At 39.7% G+C, this 19719-nt stretch overlaps 2 protein-coding genes across 2 annotated transcripts in view; both read right to left on the bottom strand.

The window, feature by feature from the left end:
- camta2 (calmodulin binding transcription activator 2) overlaps positions 1 to 11077 on the bottom strand; it is an 83872-nt gene extending 72795 nt beyond the window's left edge. The window contains exons 1-5 of the mRNA XM_084042783.1: positions 11027 to 11077; positions 7163 to 7228; positions 4132 to 4232; positions 2208 to 2275; positions 189 to 324 (exon numbers count right to left, since the gene is read on the bottom strand). Of these exons, the coding sequence (XP_083898909.1) occupies positions 189 to 324; positions 2208 to 2275; positions 4132 to 4232; positions 7163 to 7196 (339 nt within the window). The 5' untranslated portion in view covers positions 7197 to 7228; positions 11027 to 11077. The remainder of the gene's footprint in view (positions 1 to 188; positions 325 to 2207; positions 2276 to 4131; positions 4233 to 7162; positions 7229 to 11026) is intronic.
- Positions 11078 to 12244: 1167 nt separating this feature from the next.
- LOC311035215 (stress-associated endoplasmic reticulum protein 2) lies at positions 12245 to 19076 on the bottom strand. The gene is made up of 3 exons (XM_084043298.1): positions 18839 to 19076; positions 16215 to 16290; positions 12245 to 15130 (listed from the first exon to the last, which is right to left on the bottom strand). The coding sequence occupies exons 1-3, from the start codon at positions 18920 to 18922 to the stop codon at positions 15090 to 15092; spliced, it is 201 nt and encodes a 66-aa protein (XP_083899424.1). The 5' UTR covers positions 18923 to 19076; the 3' UTR covers positions 12245 to 15089.
- Between the last annotated feature and the right edge of the window lie 643 nt (positions 19077 to 19719).

Genomic DNA, 19719 nt, shown 5'->3' with positions numbered 1-19719 from the left:
TATCGGCCATCATCGATCCAAACATCGCAGCTTGACGATACATTCACGCTAGAAAAGCACTAATGTGAGAACAGCTCCCACACACACACACACACACACACACACACACACACACACACACACACACACACACACACACACAAACAATGTGTGTACATGTTAGTATGGGTGTCTATGTGTGTGTGTACCTCAGTTCCCTGGACTTTAAGCTTCATATGATCTTCTCTGGTGGTTTTCCCGTCTCTGCGTTTCTTCCAACAGAATCCATCCTTCCTGTATTTCACCTTCTTCCTGTTGTAGAGGATGATGCTGCCGTTCTGAGGCCTGCACACACACAGACACACACACACACACACACACACACACACACACACACACACACACACACCCACACCCACACCCACACGCACACACACAGACAAAGACAAACAGTATTAAAGCGACATGAAACCTATTAATTTTTTTGTTGGATGTAAACACACTTTCTTGCTTGTGATGAAAGAAAAAAAACACATTTTAACCAAATATGTGATAAATTGGCGGTTTTTAACCTCAAATGATATTTGGTCTGCCTCAGGCAGATGTTTTAATAGTCCTGCCCCTAACTAATATGTTTGTTTTAATAACCTCCTCGGTCGATTATTTCTCCCCTTCAAAAATATCAATTGCTGTTGTATTTTATATCATCACCTTCACACCTTTACAACGAGGTACAGCTTGTAAGGATCTGGCCAACGAGAAATGAGAAATACGTGTAGGTATAGCTCAACCCCCAAAAATGGCCCAAATCCCCCAATATGCTTCTGTTGGTAATCGTTCTGGCCCCACAGTGGTGGAATGAACTTCCCACTGATGTCAGGACAGCAGAGTCACTGCCCATCTTTCGCCGCAGGCTGAAAACCCACCTCTTCAGGAAACACTATCCTTCCTCTTTGCCTGGCTTACTTGTTGTTAACTAGTTGTACGAACTCTTGTTTTATTTTTGTATTGTTTTATTGGATCTTGTTTAGTCAATACACTTATTTGTTTTAGCTCGTGCTCATTTGATTTTGCCATTTTTGTCTCATCTGTTTAAGAAAGTAGGTAGCTGATATATTGCACTTTTACCTTAGCGCTAGGTATACTCTTGGTTGCTTGTTTTTGCAGGAAATGTACTTAAAACCTCTGGTGATTAGTAGTTTTCGTTCCCTACCTATGTTGAATACACTTATTGTAAGTCGCTTTGGATAAAAGCGTCTGCTAAATGACTGTAATGTAATGTAATGTAATGTAATGTAATCACTCTCGTTAAGACCCCATGATGCAACAGGGCCAGTGCAGCTGGAGTTCTGTTATGCAGAGTGACAGCATTATTTGGTGTCAGCCCTGGAACCATTTAAACCAGTGGTTCTCAAACTTTTTCAGGTCAAGGACCCCCAAATAGACACTTATTAGCCCACGGACCCCCATTTGAAAACATATGCCAGGGACCCCCATAAGAGAAGACTGTTACGGCTCTCTAGCAGTGATTTTCAACCATTTTAATTTCAAGGACCCCCAGTTTGACATGCATTAGGGCTACGGACCCCCATTTAATGGCATTTATGTCTCTGGGACCCCAATTTATATTGTAAAATCAATGTTAATGTAACTCTGAGAGTGTACAAATGGAACCAAATGGACCCGTTAGGGTCCATTTGGTTCCATTTGTACACTCTCAGAGTTACAGACCCATAAGGGTCCATTTGGTTCCTATCCATCATTTAGCTGGGGACCCCCTGGAACCCCCTCAAGGACCCCTGGGGGTCCCCGGACCCCACTTTGAGAACCATGGATTTACACACTTAGGACCAAAGTTCTGTGAAGTCAAAGGAAGACAACAACCCAAGAAGAGAACAGCGGTTCCTCAGCCTGTAGCTTCACTGAGGAACCAGAGGGTTTCTTACACAGATTTACAGACAAGCTTTGCAAACGGAACCACAGACAGACGTCAGAGTTGTAGAACCCGTGTTCATGTGTCAGTCACACACCTGACAGGTCTGTCAACACGAGAGCCATTACCAACAGAAACATATTGGGGGATTTTTTTTGGCACATTGTTTACCCACAAGTTTAGCTGTGTTGCTCATTCCATGATTACACAACCCTTACATGTTATACCTGGTTATAAAGGTTATTAAATGGATGTCATGTGTATGTATATTATATGAATGTGTGAGTGTGTTTACCTTGTTTTCAGAGAACAGGAGAGCCACTCTTCATGCTTGTCAAATGAGATCAGATAGGAAGCTATTTCCTACACAAAAAAAAACATGTTATATTATCCTTCTACATTACTTACATACACAGACAAATAATATGATATTTATACTTATATAGTTAAAGATAGTTATAATATAAGTTATGTATATAACTTAAATACACTAACTAATGACTGACATATTTAATAATATCATACTGTCAACATGAATATATATGTCACAGGTAGATTGGCATTCCAGGGAGATTGGAAGTGGAGCGCTTGTTTTTAGGCTCGGGGCGGGGCAGTGATGCGAGGACGACAACATGGATATACATACATACCGGCCTCAGTGGCGCACTTCCATAATCATTGGACTCCCCATCCACTACCACTGGGGGTCTGGGTTTGACTCCCACTTGGGACATTACTTTTTCAAACAACCGCGGACTACTTTTTTTCGCCGATAAAGTATAGTTTTGGACCATGACGGAGGCGCGCCGACTCAGCAGACCTTGAGGCCGAGGAAGTCGCGCCCGAGCGCCTCCATGCGCGAGTGCCCGCGACGACCGGCCGATGGTCTGCTAGCAGCTAGTCGAGTAAGCGTCGTCCGAGTTATGTACCGATAGGCACAGAATGGTAAATGATGTTGTGGGGACTGTGTTTGCCCCTCTATGCTTTGCCCCAACTGCCACTCGCTGCACTAACATAGCCCGCCAGCCCACCCCCTCAGGCTCGCCCCCTTGTGCTTCGCGTGTGTGTGTGTGTGTGTGTGTGTGTGTGTGTGTGTGTGTGTGTGTGTGTGTGTGTGTGTGTGTGTGTGTGTGTGTGTGTGTGTGTGTGTGTGTGTGTGTGCGCGCATGCATGTTTGCGTGCTCGTTTGTGCGCGTGTGCATGCGTGTGTGTGTGGTGTGGGACTCATGTCTGTCTTTTATTGCCCTCTAGCGTTGGTTCTACAGAATTGCCTGGGGGGCGGACGGGTGGTGAAAATAAGAGCTTCTTTTCCATTCTCCCTGGAATGCCAATCTCCCTGTAAGATATATATATATATATTTTATATATTTTTTTTCCATAGTGAAAATAGCAGATCAACAAGCTCGCCTTGCAACGTGAGCCGTTGAGCCTGTAGATCTGCTGTTTCCTGCTGTTTTTCGTAAAGGTGTGTGTGTGTCAGGGATCAGCGGTATTTATCGGCCATTGACCGGTAAAATGTTTAATTGGCCGGTAATTATAAACACAACCGGCCACCGTGGCCGGTTGGGAAAATGCTGTTTTTATCATGATCTGACTGTGTGGTTTAATTTTCTGCTGCTGCTGCTGTGCGCTGCAGTTATAGATTAGCCAATTTGTTGTACCATGGTGTCGTGCGTTGAAAATCTCAGAGCTACAAGCTCACAGCACGTCGCAACGCGCTGCGTTGTGAGCTTGTATGTCTGCTATTTTTTAAACGCCATAACACTGTACGGCGTACGGTGAAGCACAAAGCTCTTTACACAGCTGTGTCTCCTCCTAATCAGCACAGTAGGCCTACGGGTTAGTTATTAGTGTATATTAGTAGTAGTTATTAGTAGTAGTTATTAGTAGTAGTAGTTGTGACGTTAATTATAATATATGGCCGATAAATGTATTCTTTGGCCGATAAAATATAATCCTGTCGGCCATGGTGGCCAGCCCACCATGGCTGTGTGTGTGTGTGTGTGTGTGTGTGTGTGTGTGTGTGTGTGTGTGTGTGTGTGTGTGTGTGTGTGTGTGTGTGTGTGTGTGTGTGTGTGTGTGTGTGTGTGTGTGTGTGTGTGTGTGTGTGTGTGTGTGTGTGTGTGTGTGTGTGTGTGTGTGTGTGCGTGCGTGCGTGCGTGCGTGCGTGCGTGCGTGCGTGCGTGCGTGCGTGCGTGCGTGTGTGTGTGTGTATGTACCTCGTTGGTGTTCCAGCGAAGGCGTTCTTTAGGCAGTGACGCACATCGAGGTAAACACTCCAACAGCTTGTTAGGAACAAACACCTTCATCCCTCTGTTGTCTGTTACATGCACATGCACACGCACACGCGCACACACACACACACACACACACACACACACACACACACACACACACACACACACACACACACACACACAAAGTTCTATCAATTCAATCTGTGAATTAATGGTTTCTTTCAAAACAGGCCTGTCATAAACACATGTGTCATAAAACTCCACATAGAGGCAGATATTAACCCATTCAACACTCTGTGTTCATATTGTGTGTTCACACAGACAATATGTATTTAATCATAACTAAATGGTTCCTATAAGAACAGTGTTCATGTTGATGTTTTAGGCTTTAGTCTTTACAATATGTTAGTCATCTGAAATGTCTTAGTTTAGTTTAGTCTAGTTCAGGGATTCACAAACTGTAGGAACACATCTGTGATTTGTTTTTGCAAATCTTTAATTATATATAATATGTATAATTTTAAAGCGAACATTTTAAACTCAAATCTTTGCTTCTGGGGGATTCTACAATGTCTACATGTCTTCTAAATCATCGGTTCTCAAAGTGGGGTACTTGGGGGGGGGGGGGGGGGGTGTTCCAGGGGGTCCCCAGCAAAATGTGTTAATATAGCATCACAATAATGTTAACCTTTTATACTTTAGCTTTTCAAAAATAGCAGATCTACAAGCTCATAGCGCGGCGCTATGAGCTTGTAGATCTGCTATTTTTGAAAATTCTTGAACATTTGTGCAAACCTTTGTATATATATTTTTTTAAAACCACATTTTTACCTCAAATATTTGCCCCTGGGGGGGTCCCTGGAACAACATATTTGAGATGGGGGTCCGCAGCCAAATTCATATCATTTTGGGGGTCCTTGACATGAAAAAGTTTGAGCACCACTGTTCTAAATCCTAACAGTTTTATGAAAAACCTGTTTCTATAATATCAGTGGTTCTCAAAATGTTTTTGTCCACAGACCCCATCAAAATATGTTGTTTCAGGGACCCCCCCGCCCAAAGATTTGAGTTACAAATGTTGTTTAAAAATATATGTTGTATTGAAAGATGTGTAGATGTTTGTATGTCTGTAGACAACGCACATTTCTAACCATGGATTTTAAAAACGTTTCCATAAGGTTTTATTTCCCCTAAATGTCGAGGCCTGGATCAACCAATAAGGAGGCTCTTCCTCCAGGGTGCCGTCTAGACAGACATGTGACAAAAAGAACAAATCTACAAGCTCACAACGTATCAGGCAACGCGTTGTTAGCTTGTAGATCTATAGAGTACAGAAGTCCTGATGTCACTCGTTCATCCCCTGGTTCGTAAAGTAATGTCTCTATGGAGAATAACATTGTGTCATCATAGAATCATCTCATATAAGAATTGTGATCCAAAAATAAACAAACTGTCTCTGTGATATTGTCAGGGAGGAGGTTCTGTATCATTTTTATATATATATATATATATATATATATATATATATATATATATATATATATATATATATATATATATATATATATATATATATATATATATATATATATATATATATATATATATATAGGGAGGAGGTTCTGTATAGTTTATGATAGTCAGTCACTTATATTTCATACAGTCTGTTTCTGGTGAAAATGTAACTAATTCGGTGGAAGTAACATTAATGTTTTCTCACTGTCAGTTGATGCTTCATATCCATAAGAGTCAAACCACCGGGTCATTAGTTTATTTGACGCGATATTAAATATGTCTATGGGGATTCAGAATGGGGGTGGGAAACCACGAACCAGGTAGACAAACCTAGGATGTGTAAATTACGTCAGACTTCGGTGCTCTATTATGTCCTGTATACATGAGACCAGAGGTTCTATTATGTCCTGTATACATTAGGCCAGAGGTTCTATTATGTCCTGTATACATTAGGCCAGAGGTTCCAAACCTGTTTTAGCTCCAGACCCCAAAGAGAAATTTGACGTCTCCCCAGGACCCAGAGTGACAATTGCATCAGATCTACCAGCTCTGAGCTTGTAGATCTGCAATTTTCACTACTTCTTAAAAAAAGAAAAGAAAATCTCCTCTAATGAATGGATTTTTAAAACCTTTTCAATGGAATTCTTTTGGAAAAACGTTTACATTGTGTTTAACTTCAATCAATAATTAAAAATCACACCCAGTGTGAAGGTAGCGGCGCCTTTGATACATGTTGTCATCGATATGTGTTTATAATGTATTTATAGCCACGTGTCACGTGAAGCTTGACCAATCACTTTGTTGACGGGTCTGACCAATCAGAACGTTGACGGGTCTGACCAATCAGAACGTTGACAGTGAACACGGACAAAGTTAGGTATAGAGCAGGATCCGCTCTATACCTAAAGGTATAGAGCATTGGTTCTCAAAGTGGGGTCCGGGGACCCCTAGGGGTACTTGAGGGGGTTCCAGGGGGTCCCCAGCTAAATGATGGACAGGAACCAAATGGACCCTTATGGGTCTGTAACTCTGAGAGTGTACAAATGGAACATTGGTTCCATTTGTACACTCTCAGAGTTACATTAACATTGATTTTACAAAATGAATTGGGGTCCCAGAGGTATAAATGCCATTAAATGGGGGGTCCGTAGCCCTAATGCATGTCAAACTGGGGGTCCTTGAAATTAAAATGGTTGAGAATCACTGCTAGAGAGCCATAAAAATCTTCTCTTATGGGGGTCCCTGGCATATCTTTTCAAATGGGGGTCCGTGGGGTAATAAGTGTCAATTTGGGGGTCCTTGACATGAAAAAGTTTGAGAACCACTGGTATAGAGCGGCTAGCGCCGCTAAAAACTAAAATGTAGGAAACAATAAAACATGTTTTATTGTTTCCTACAAACAAACAGACCAGTGAGTCCTGACCCACTGTTTGAGAACCACTGGTCTGTGTCATGTGATGTGGGCGGGGTTTGGGATGATGATGATGATGACGCTCACCTGTCTCCGTGGAAACCATCTTGTTGTTGCTCATGGCGACCAGTCAAAGCAACAGGAAGTGGGACCCTGTAGGACAGGAAGAGGAAATCACGTTTTTACACCACAGCGCTGGAACCTCACTAGATGGCACTGCAGGGAACTTCAACCACTCAATGCGTTGTTGTGTACTGATGCTCTCTCTCTCGCTCTCTCTCTCTCTCTCTCTCACACTCTAACTGCACTCCACTGTTCTTCAATATAACTCTGTTACCTAGCAACCAGAGGAGAGGAGAGGAGAGGAGAGGAGAGGAGAGGAGAGGAGAGGAGAGGAGAGGAGAGGAGAGGAGCGCAGATAAACAAGAGTAGATCTACATGCTCATAGTGCCACGCTATGAGCTTGTAGATCTACATTTTCTTTTTAAATGTGTGTGTGCAAATCTTCAAATATATATATAAATATATATATATATATATATTTTTTTTTAGAGCATTTTTTTTTACTCTGATCTGTGCTTCTGGGGGTCCCTGGAACAACATATTTTGAAATGGGGGGTCCGCAGCCAAATACATATCATTTTGGGGTCCTTGACATGAAAATGTTGGAGGGACCCCCATCTCTAAATGTGTTGTTCCAGGGACCCACATCTCAAAATGTTTTGTTCCAGGGACCACCAGAAGCAAACAAATGAAAAAAATATGTTTCTTTTCAAAGATTTTGCACAACTGATTTTTCAAAATGAGCAGATCTACAAGCTCAGCTATCTTTGCTACTTTGTGAGACACTGTAGCAACAATATGATGTAGTGCTCGCCGACTAGTCCTGCTTGTGCTGCTTGAAGTGTCAGCTTCACATACAGAGTGTGGGTGTGAGATGATTTTGTTGATGATTGAGGATAAAACAGTGCCATGCAAACTGTGCAACACAAAGTATGAGTATCACTCGTCGTCAACAACATCAGTGATGTCAAATCATATTAAAGCCAGACACGCGGTCCCACAGCCTGCAAACCTCACCGTAGTGAAGACCAAGCCCAAACAAAAGCAACCTGCATTAACTGAATATCAACCAGCGCTGATTGTTTTACAGGAAAACAAGCCCAAAGCCCCTTATAATAAGCAGACCTGGCAACGCTGGCAGGCCAGCCTGCTAAAGCAACAACAATGTGCAGATCAGCCCAAACTGCTTGTGATGAACTAAATGACAACTTTTACCAACAGACTAGGAGTCTGATGTAGTCTGTCTGGTGGAAAGTCACCTTAACAAACACTGTTTACAAAATAAAGTCTGGTTTGTATCATCATGAGGGCTTTGATGCAAATACTAAACATGATGGAGCTTTGATGGTCATTCTAAACATGATGGAGCAGATGCAGAGGTTGTGGTGCTGAAAGGAAAGCTCAGTGTCTACACTCCACTTAAAGGGTAAGACCACTGTGGTAGTCCAGGGGCCAACACTGATATTTTCACAAAATGGTACCACCTAAGGTGACCGTAAAGTTTTTGTATTTTTGTCTTCCTACATGTCTCTAGTTTATATTTTGGTATGATAACCCTTCCAATTTTGTAGCTTAATGGCAGTTATCACTACCTACTGGCTAATGTATCCGGTAGGAGACACAAAGTAGAATCTTTGTGTCTCCTACACCCGGGCATCAAATTATTGCGACAAAAAACAAAATATATCCATGTATTCAAGGCTTCATGGGGTGTGCAATTGATAACTTCTCAGATTTTTGGTGTTTGCAAAAAGACTGCTTTCCATAAGCTTGTAAAAGTTTACCCTCCTTCGGTCTAGGGTGGTCATAGCTGAATGGGTAGAGAGTCCCCCTGGGAAACTTAAAGGAGGAGTTCACCCAAAAAAGGATTTATTTTCTATCAATTGCACACCCCATGAAGCCTTGAATTCATGGATATATTTTGTTTTTTGTCGCAATAATTTGATGCCCGTGTGTAGGAGACACAAAGATTCTACTTTGTGTCTCCTACCGGATACATTAGCCGGTAGGTAGTGATAACTGCCATTAAGCTACAAGATTGGAAGGGTTATCATACCAAAATATAAACTAGAGACATGTAGGAAGACAAAAATACAAAAACTTTACGGTCACCTTAGGTGGTACCAAAAAATGGCCTGGCCCCTGGACTATGGTAGAGGTTTGGGTTGTGTAGTCACCATGTCATGATGTAACTCCAAAGGTGGACAAGACATCTAAAATAATTGCTCCATAGTTTAGAAATTGATCATTCAAAATATGCTCCTCATTGACTTACATTGTACGGTAAAACAGATCTCAAAGTCACTCTTTTAGCACGTAAACGAACACAAACTAAGCTGATTCAGACAATATAGAACCAAACCCACTACTGTTTGTTTTTTTGAATAAAAATGTCAACTTCCTGATGATTTTACTATTTGAAGATCCGGATCCGCCGATCCAGTCCAGGTTTTCTTTCTAATAAAAATAGCTAAATCAACAGTAAATTAACATTTTTATTTAAAAAAAAAACAGTAGTGGGTTTGATGATGTTCTATATTGTCTGAATCGACTTTGTTTAAATTTGTTTACATGCTAAAAGAGTGACTTTGAGATCTGTTTCAGCGTACAATGTAAGTCAATGAGGAGCATTAATTTCTAATCAATGGAGTAATTACTCTTTATGTATTGTCCACCTTAAGAGTTACATCATGGCAAGGTAACTACACGACACAAACCTCTAACAAAGTGGTCTGACCCTTTAAGTAAAACATTTGAGTGCCTTTTCCATCACTGTCTGTTTGTTCAACTGTTAAAAACAAAAATCATGACTGAAATAAATAAACTAACTAACTAGTCATTTGGTCCAAAACGTAAAAAAATAAAAATAAAAAAAAATGTCATTAAGTAATGTAAAGTATAAAGCAGTGGTTCTCAAACTTTTTCATGTCAAGGACCCCCTATTTGACACTTATTAGCCCGCGGACCCCCATTTGAAAAGATAAGCCAGGGACCCCAATAAGAGAAGGTTTTTACGGCTCTCTAGCAGTGATTCTCAACCATTTTAACTTCAAAGGACCCCCAGTTTGACATGCATTAGAGGCTACGGACCCCCATTTAATGACATTTCTATCTCTGGGACCCCAATTCACATTGTAAAACCAATGTTAATTTAACTCTGAGAGTGTACACATGGAACCAAATGGACCCGTTAGGGTCCATTTGGTTCCATTTGTACACTCTCAGAGTTATAGACCCATAAGGGTCCATTTGGTTCCTATCCATCATTTAGCTGGGGACCCCCTGGAACCCCCTCAAGTACCCCTGGGGGTCCCCGGACCCCACTTTGAGAACCACTGGTATAAAGTATACATGATGTGACACACTGAGCTCCACAGACAGGGGAGTGTCCTGTGTCTCATGGCCGGCCTCAGGAGCCCTCAGCCCGGCCCGAGGAGCTCCAGCTCCACCGCTGTTAGCAGTTAGCACGCAGCTACACCCACAGCTAGCATAGCATGCTAACATGCTAACTCCATGATACTTTCACACAAACAACAACACAGTTCATTCATTACGTCATGGGGTACACATGACGTCACACACACACGCAAGCACGTCCGCCGCGACGTGCGCGTGAAGACAGACAGCATGACGTCACGTTATGAATTATTATGACACACATAACATGTTTGTTTACATGATGCTAATGCTAATGCTAACACTAACTAGTGTACTGCTGCTTAGAGAGAGTGTGTGTGTGTGTGTGTGTGTGTGTGTGTGTGTGTGTGTGTGTGCGCGTGCGTGCGTGCGTGCGTGCGTGCGTGTGTGTGTGTGTGTGTGTGTGTGTGTGTGTTAATAAGTGTGTTTGTGTGTTTTTAATGTGTTGTTTATATTTTCGGCTTCATTTACCTTCTTCCTCCATGTCCGCCATGTTGTCTGCTTTATGACGTCACTGTGAGAGAGAGAGAGAGAGAGAGAGAGAGAGAGAGAGAGAGAGAGAGAGACACACACACACACACACACACACACGCACGCACGCACGCACACACACACACACACACACACACACACACACACACACACACACGAAAACAAAGATGTGATCCTTATAAGTACAGCATTACATACATAGGACAAGAAGGTGCTCTGAGAAAAAGAGTCCAAAGTCAAAGTACAGAAGCACAAAGTTCTCTAGTGCAGTGGTTCTCAAACTTTTTCATGCCAGGGACCCCCAAATTGACACTTATTAGCCCGTGGACCCCCATTTGAAAAGATATGGGACCCCCATAAGAGAAGATTTTTTACGGCTCTAGCAGTGATTCTCAACCATTTTAATTTCAAGGACCCCCAGTTTGACATGCATTAGGCTACGGACCCCCATTTAATGGCATTTCTATCACTTGGACCGCAAATTGTATTGTAAAATCTATGTCAATGTAACTCTGAGAGTGTACAAATGGAACCAAATGGACCCGTTAGGGTCCATTTGGTTCCATTTGTACACTCTCAGAGTTACAGACCCATAAGGGTCCATTTGGTGCCTAATCTATCATTTAGCTGGGGACCCCCTGGAACTCCCTCAAGGACCCCTGGGGGTCCCCGGACCCCACTTTGAGAACCAATGCTCTAGATCTCCTGGTAGATGGATTGACTAGACTTGAACTGATAAAACACAGAGTATGAACTGAACACCAGCAGATAGATGATCTGTCTATGAATGTGAGAGCAACACAAAGAGATATGGAACCAAATGGACCCTTTACAGGTCTGTGACTCTGAGTGTACACATGTACATCTGTACACTCTCAGAGTTATAGGGGTCCGTGGAACCCTAACCCTAAAATTTACCACAGACAAGGCCAAGTCTAGCCACGGACACATTTGTCCGTGTAACACATTGATTGCCTATACCTACCTTTAGAGGGTTAGTTCACCCCAAAATGGGTTAGTCAACCCATGGAAACTTTACATTTTATTAGTTTTTGTCACTAAGCCAATAATTTGATGACCAGTGAACTATCGCGTTAAATAACAGTAGCATTTCTGATAGCATATTTATCAAATACATATAGATACATGAAATACATGTGTCTCTAGGAAGGGAAGTCACACTCCAGACTGTTTTAGAGAAAAATATCGTGTTTTATTTTTGTATAAAAGTTTTGCCTTTTTTTTCCTTTTTGTCCAGCGTGAAAATCTGTCTGTCTGCCTGCAGTACCTCCGTCTGCCTCTGGAGGCATAACGCTGTGATGCCAGTTACAGTACAGTACAATAAAACATAGAACATGTGAACAGGGCGAGGCGATGATACACATACACACAAATATAATATTCTGATCAAATACCTCGATATCGTGACGATAAACAAGCAAGAAACAGCTGATCTACAAGCTCACACATTTTTTGAAAGATTTGACATTTTTAAAAAAAGATTTAAATCAGTTGTGAGCTTGTAGATCTGCTATTTTCACTACTTTTGTATGGCACTGTTGTATGATGAAATAGGGTGTTCATTTATGAAGAAAAAAAAACATATGGCGATAACATATGTGAAAATAATATGTAATATCGCAATATTTCAATTAGTTATGATTAAATGGCAGATTGTATGTAGTTTCACATCACGATATCGATATTATATTGAAATGTGTGGATATATCGCCCCCGCCCCCAAGAGTGCATGAACTCAACACAACCAATCAAAGTGAAGACACATCGTCCAATAAAAAAAAACGGATACATTCAATGACAGATCAATAAATACTGACTATTGGTTGGGTAATCGATCCATGACGATTGTGCAGTCAGCTCAACATACAGTAACACACTTCACTTAAACAACGCACGCACGCACACACACACACACACACACACACACACACACACACACACACACACACACACACACACACACACACACACACACACACACACACACACACACACACACACACACACACACACACACACACGTATGTCAAATTAAATCATGTTTCCTTCCATGTACATATTCTGTTTCCATGCCAATGTTATCAACCTTCATATTAAATTTACATTTCATCAACAAATCAACAATATCAATCAATATTCATCATTTTACCATCTCATCTTCATCAATATTCATCATTTTACCATCTCATCTTCATCAATATTCATCATTTCTCATCAACACATCAAAACATGTTTTCCATCCAGAGCGCCAATTAATTAATTCCATTTCATGATAATCAATTCCAGAAAAGTAATTATTATTATAGTCACTATAGTTAAAACACTGTAATAATAATAGTTAGCAAACACCAATAAAAAATGTCAATATACCAGACAGACAGACAGACAGACAGACACTGCTGGACGAATGCATGTAAAAATGGATGGAGAAGAGAGGAGAGTCTTTAAGACAAAAAAAAGTCATTTTCACATTAAACCAAAGTGTTTGCCCCCAACAATCAGAGATGTCAGTTACATTGATATAAATATGATTGACAGACAGAGACAGAAAGTCTCAACGCAACAGAACTATTCCTTCTGACATGTAAAGCGGTGTCGGTACGAGGAGGCGGTTTAACTACAAATGGACTTTTTTTTATCGTAACTCGTGTCATGACTGTCCCAGTGATAGTTCATAAAGACCGTCCAAACCGCGCCGTCAGAAAGGAGAATGCATCGCGTTTTACTCTCTCTCTCTCTTCAGGGGTGTGTCCACGTTAGTTGTACATTTCGGGAGGGGGGCTCGGAGCGTTTTTGTGTATAAAATAATGTAACGTCTGGAGCTCTCGTCGCTGCCAGGCTCCTTCGTGTGTCGTTTATCGACACAAATCACCAAACTGAAATATCTACCGGAACAATGTAACAATGTAACAATGTCAGGGGTGCATATAACTTTTTAGGTCTAGTAGCACCTGCAGATGTGACTTGGTGCGCATGGTCCCGTCCCGTTTTGTCAACGGGGGGGGGGGGGGGGGGGGAGGGGGGGGCGCTCTGCTTCTAAATTCCCCCAAGGTTGGTGCCCTGTGCTGCTGCGCTGATTTTATCCGCCAGATTGGGACGTTCACGGCATATTTTGCACCATTACGGTGCGTTCATCATCGGTGACGAGTGCCTCGAACAGCCGCTGCTGGCTGCGTGCACGCAGCGAGGCGATGCGAGGCGACGCGAGTCAACACTCATACAATCACGTGCAGCATGCGTCCTCTACCCCTGCGCCTAATGGCTGTACATGGGGCCGACGGGTGCTTTAGAGTGATTGTGTGAGTGTGGCTTCAGGAAGTAAATTCCTAGCCTCGATCTCCAAGCTTTTATTTTTTAGTTTTGCTAAAAAATAAAAGCTTGGAAATTCCTGTCCCAGCTGTTGGTACGCAAAAGCGCCTCGCGTCGTCTGATGTGGTGCGCATTTTTTATTTTGGGTGCGCATGCGCACCTGTTATGTGCACCCCTGAACAATGTAACAATGTAACGATGTAACAATGTAACACCAGCGCCAGGAAGCGCTAATCTCGTCGTTCTAATTTCGACGCAGGACACCGTCATACCAAGTATAAATTACGGATAAAGTAAGCATAAATTAAGTATAAATTACGCATAAAATAAGCAACAGTGATGTCTGTTTTTTTCCCTGTTTTTTTGCTCTAAACCACGCCCCCAGGGGGTTGCTCCGGCTACTTAAAAAGAAAAGGCCTACGAGAATGCTGGGAGGAGGCGGAGCTTTCTGTGGACACTCCCCCTTCACAGAGAATGACAGACAGACAGACAGACAGACAGACAGACAGACAGACAGACAGACAGACAGACAGACAGTCTACATCACAGTTTGTAAAATGAGCTCAGGTTTTAAACAGGAAACTGTGTGTGTGTGTGTGTGTGTGTGTGTGTGTGTGTGTGTGTGTGTGTGTGTGTGTGTGTGTGTGTGTGTGTGTGTGTGTGTGTGCATCTTGGTTGCCGGGGGCGACGGAGGAGGGAGGAAGTGATGTCATCACAAGCCCTGTCTGATGCTCTGGATAATCTGAAAGATAGCTGAGGGACACACACACACACACACACACACACACACAGTTAGTATACAGTTGGTTCAACAACAGCAGACGACATTAAAGGGTCATTCATGTGTCGTAGTTAGTCTGTAGTTAACGCTCACGCTCAAGCTCATAGCACGGCATGCTATGAGCTGTAGATCTGCTATTTTGGGGGGAAAATTGGGAAAATGTTTGCAAATCTTTGGATATATATATATTTTTTAAAGCGAACATTTGTAACTCAAATCTTTGCTTGTGATGGGGGTCCCTAGAACAATACATTTTCAGATGGGGGTCCCTGGAACAAAACATTTTGAGATGGGGGTCCCTGGAACAAAACATTTTGAGATGGGGGTCCCGTGGTCAGATACATTTACATTTTGGGGGTCCTTGACATGAAAATGTTTGAAAACTACTGATATTATAACAACATAAGTTTTAAAAAAAAGGATTATGATTTAGAAGACATTTGTAGAATCCAGAGAAACAAAGATTTTAGTTAAAAATGTTCTCTAAATATATATATTCAAAGATTTGCAAAACAATTCATGATTTTTCAAAAATAGCATATCTACAAGCTCACAGCCGCGCTGTGAGCCATAGTCAGTGACCACGAGAACAACCCCATTTCATATGATTATAAATACATTAAGCATAGTTTATTATATAAATATATTAATTTATATAATTATTATTATAAATACATTAAGCATAGTTTCTTATATAAATATATTAATTTATATAATTATTATTATAAATACATTAAGCATAGTTTCTTATATAAATATATTAATTTATATAATTATTATTATAAATACATTAAGCATAGTTTCTTATATAAATATATTAATTTATATAATTATTATTATAAATACATTAAGCATAGTTTCTTATATAAATATATGAATTTATATAATTATTATTATAAATATATTAAGCATAGTTTCTTATATAACAGCTTGAGGGAAAAAGCTATAACACAATGCATATTAATGTATATATATTCAATTGGATGAATTCAGTGAATTGAATACACAGCCAGGACCACAATGGAATATAGTGGCGAATGAGGGGGCGTGTCTTACCTGATCCACACACTACGAAGACAAAGAGCGCCAACAGCCAGGGTCCTACTGGAGACCTGTCATCACTTACTGGACGCTGTGACACACACACACACACACACACACACACACACACACACACACACACACACACACACACACACACACACACACACACACACACACACACACACACACACACACACACACACACACACACACACACACACACACACAGTTAGAACAGCATTTAAACAATAAATCAGTGACAGATACAAAGTAAAACCTTGTTGCTTCCACCAACATGTGAATGCCCTGACTCTCTCCCTTAACCCATTAAGACAGGGAACACATCTGTGTGTAACCACGTTAGGGCTGGGACTCCATTAAAACGATTAATCTAATTAATTAGAGGCTTTGTAATTAATTAATCAAAATGAATCTCATGTTTAATCACATATTTGACCTGAGAAGCGATGTCTTTTCAGTTAAAACAGATGTTGGTATATGAGTGAATCAATGAGTCAATACATACGTTTAAGCAACAACATATAGTTGTTTTTTTTATCAAGGTGGTTCTAAACACACCAACAGATCAGTGCATGTTTTACCATAAAGTGCAACAATTATAGGAATATATTCATAGATTCAGGAAGACTATATACATTCATGGACCTTCTGTAGACTCAAACACAAGTAAAACACAATACTTTCATTAAGTACATTCCAGAACAGTGGAAACATTGACCATTAGGAGAAATAAAAATAAAGAAATCTTGATTGACCTTATTGTCCAATAACTCTGTATGAACAAACCAGACTAACACAAACTAAACTCTCTGTTGCTTCAAAGGCCATAACACTAGCAATAGGAGTCTATTTTATTTATTATTTTTAAATCAATATGGACTAACTAAACTGTTAAGGATTGTGAAGCAACAGAGAGTTGTGTTTGTGTATACCTATATGTGGACAAAATAATAAACAGACAGACCACCGGTCTTGGTGCAGCGGTATGATCGGTACCCCTGAAACTCGTCCAGTGGTGCAAAAACTAAGCGCGATTAAAATGCGTAAATTATTTTTTAATCCTGTTGATTTTCTGTAATTAATTAATCACAATGAATCAGTTAAAGTCCCAGCCCAGACATTATGGATATAGCAGATCTACAAGCTCGTAGCTTAATTGTAGATCTGCTATTTTTGGGGAAATAAAGTGAAAATGTGTGCAAATCTTTGAGCATAATATACATTTTAACTCAAATCTTTGCTTCTGGGGGGTCCCTGGAACAACATATTTTGAGATGGGGGTTCACGGCCAAATACATGTCATTCTGGGGGTCCTTGACATGAAGTTAGAGGACCACTGATATAGAAACATAGGTTTAAAAAAAAAAACTGTTAGGATTTAGAAGACATTCGTAGAATCCAACTGAACCACAGATTTGAGTCACAAATGTTCGCTTTAAAAACTATAAATATATTCAAAGATTTGCACGATTTTTATTATTACCGAGGCACCGAGTGCCGCGCTATGAGCTTGTAGATCTGCTATTTTTGAACAGCCCAAAGACATCTAAAAATCACACAGATGCTTTCTCAGTCTTAATGGATTAAAATATGTGAATCACTGAACGTGTCCTCTCATAGCAATAGTTATATATATATATATATATATATATATATATATATATATATATATATATATATATATATATATATATATATATATATATATATATATATTGATAATAATAATAATAATAATTACCGTGGTCTTTTGGACGTGTCCTCTCATAGTAATAGTTATATATATATATTAATAATAATAATATTAATAATATTAATAATAATTACCGTGGTCTACCTGAAGGTGTCCTCTCATAGTAATAGTCTTATATATTAATATTTATATTAATAATAATAATAATAATTACCGTAGTCTTCTGGACGTGTCCTCTCATAGTATTAGTCTTATATATTAATAATAATATTAATAATATTAATAATAATTACCGTGGTTTTCTGGACGTGTCCTCTCATAGTATTAGTCTTATATATTAATAATAATAATATTAATAATAATAATAATAATTACCGTGGTCTTCTGAACGTGTCCTCTCATAGTAATAGTCTTATATATTAATAATAATATTAATAATTACCGTGGTCTTCTGAACGTGTCCTCTCATAGTAATAGTTTTATATATTAATATTTATATTAATAATAATAATAATAATTACCGTGGTCTTCTGAACGTGTCCTCTCATAGTAATAGTCTTATATATTAATAATAATATTAATAATAATAATAATAATTACCGTGGTCTTCTGGACGTGTCCTCTCATAGTAATAGTTTTATATATTAATATTTATATTAATAATAATAATAATAATAATTACCGTGGTCTTCTGAACGTGTCCTCTCATAGTAATAGTCTTATATATTAATAATAATATTAATAATAATAATAATAATTACCGTGGTCTTCTGGACGTGTCCTCTCATAGTAATAGTTTTATATATTAATATTTATATTAATAATAATAATAATAATAATTACCGTGGTCTTCTGAACGTGTCCTCTCATAGTAATAGTCTTATATATTAATAATAAAAATAATAATATTAATAATAATTACCGTGGTCTTCTGAACGTGTCCTCTCATAGTAATAGTCTTACTGTGTCTCTCATTCGCTACCTTCATCCTCTGAATGGCCGACATGTTGTTGAAGCTTTAATTAAACCGTCTCTGTGTTAATTAATGACTTAATGACTTAATGAGTCACGTGACGTGTTAATGTGTTAATAGTTAGCAGAGGGAGCGGCGCTTTGATGATGATGCGGCCGATGCTACGATGCTAACACCGCTAGCTTAGCTTGTGGGCTTTTTTTTTTTAGGAGAGGGGGGGGGCGGAAGCGGAAACGAGAAGCGTGGCTCCACGTCACGTGATGAGACAGGATACGGAAGTCGTTGGAAGCCTCGGAACCCTATGCTCGGAACTTGTCACGTGACGAGGGAGACACGCAAAGCGACGGAGTTGAGATCAAATAAATAAATAAATAAATACATACATAAAGTAGTCACTGGTGGAAAAAGTACTCACATGTTTTTACTTAAGTAAAAGTATCAATACCACAATGCAGAAATACTCTGTTACAGTAAAGGTCCTAGTATTTGATTGAACACTTTATTAGAAGTTTGCAGAAAAAAGCACATTCTACAGTTATATATCCATGGTCTGCTAAGAGGAATTATAAACAAAACAGTTTTTTATTATGTAGCTACTTGAGTTAAAGTACAGAAGTATTGGTATCAAAATATACTCAAAGTACCAAAAGTAAAAGTACTAAAATAGTACTAAAATAGCAGATCAACAAGCTCACAACGCGCTGTGAGCTTGTAGATCTGCTATTTTCAAATAGCCTATACATATAAAATAGGACTGAAGTGGTTAATGTATGTTTTACATGTAATCATTTATATCTACAAAGTAACTACTAAAATGTTCAAATAATTAT

This window comes from Gymnoscopelus microlampas (assembly GCF_963454915.1).
Source record: "Gymnoscopelus microlampas genome assembly, chromosome: 19".
Classification (NCBI taxonomy): domain Eukaryota; kingdom Metazoa; phylum Chordata; class Actinopteri; order Myctophiformes; family Myctophidae; genus Gymnoscopelus; species Gymnoscopelus microlampas.
Note: the sequence above shows the minus strand (reverse complement) of the source record. Positions and strands in the feature narration are given on the sequence as shown.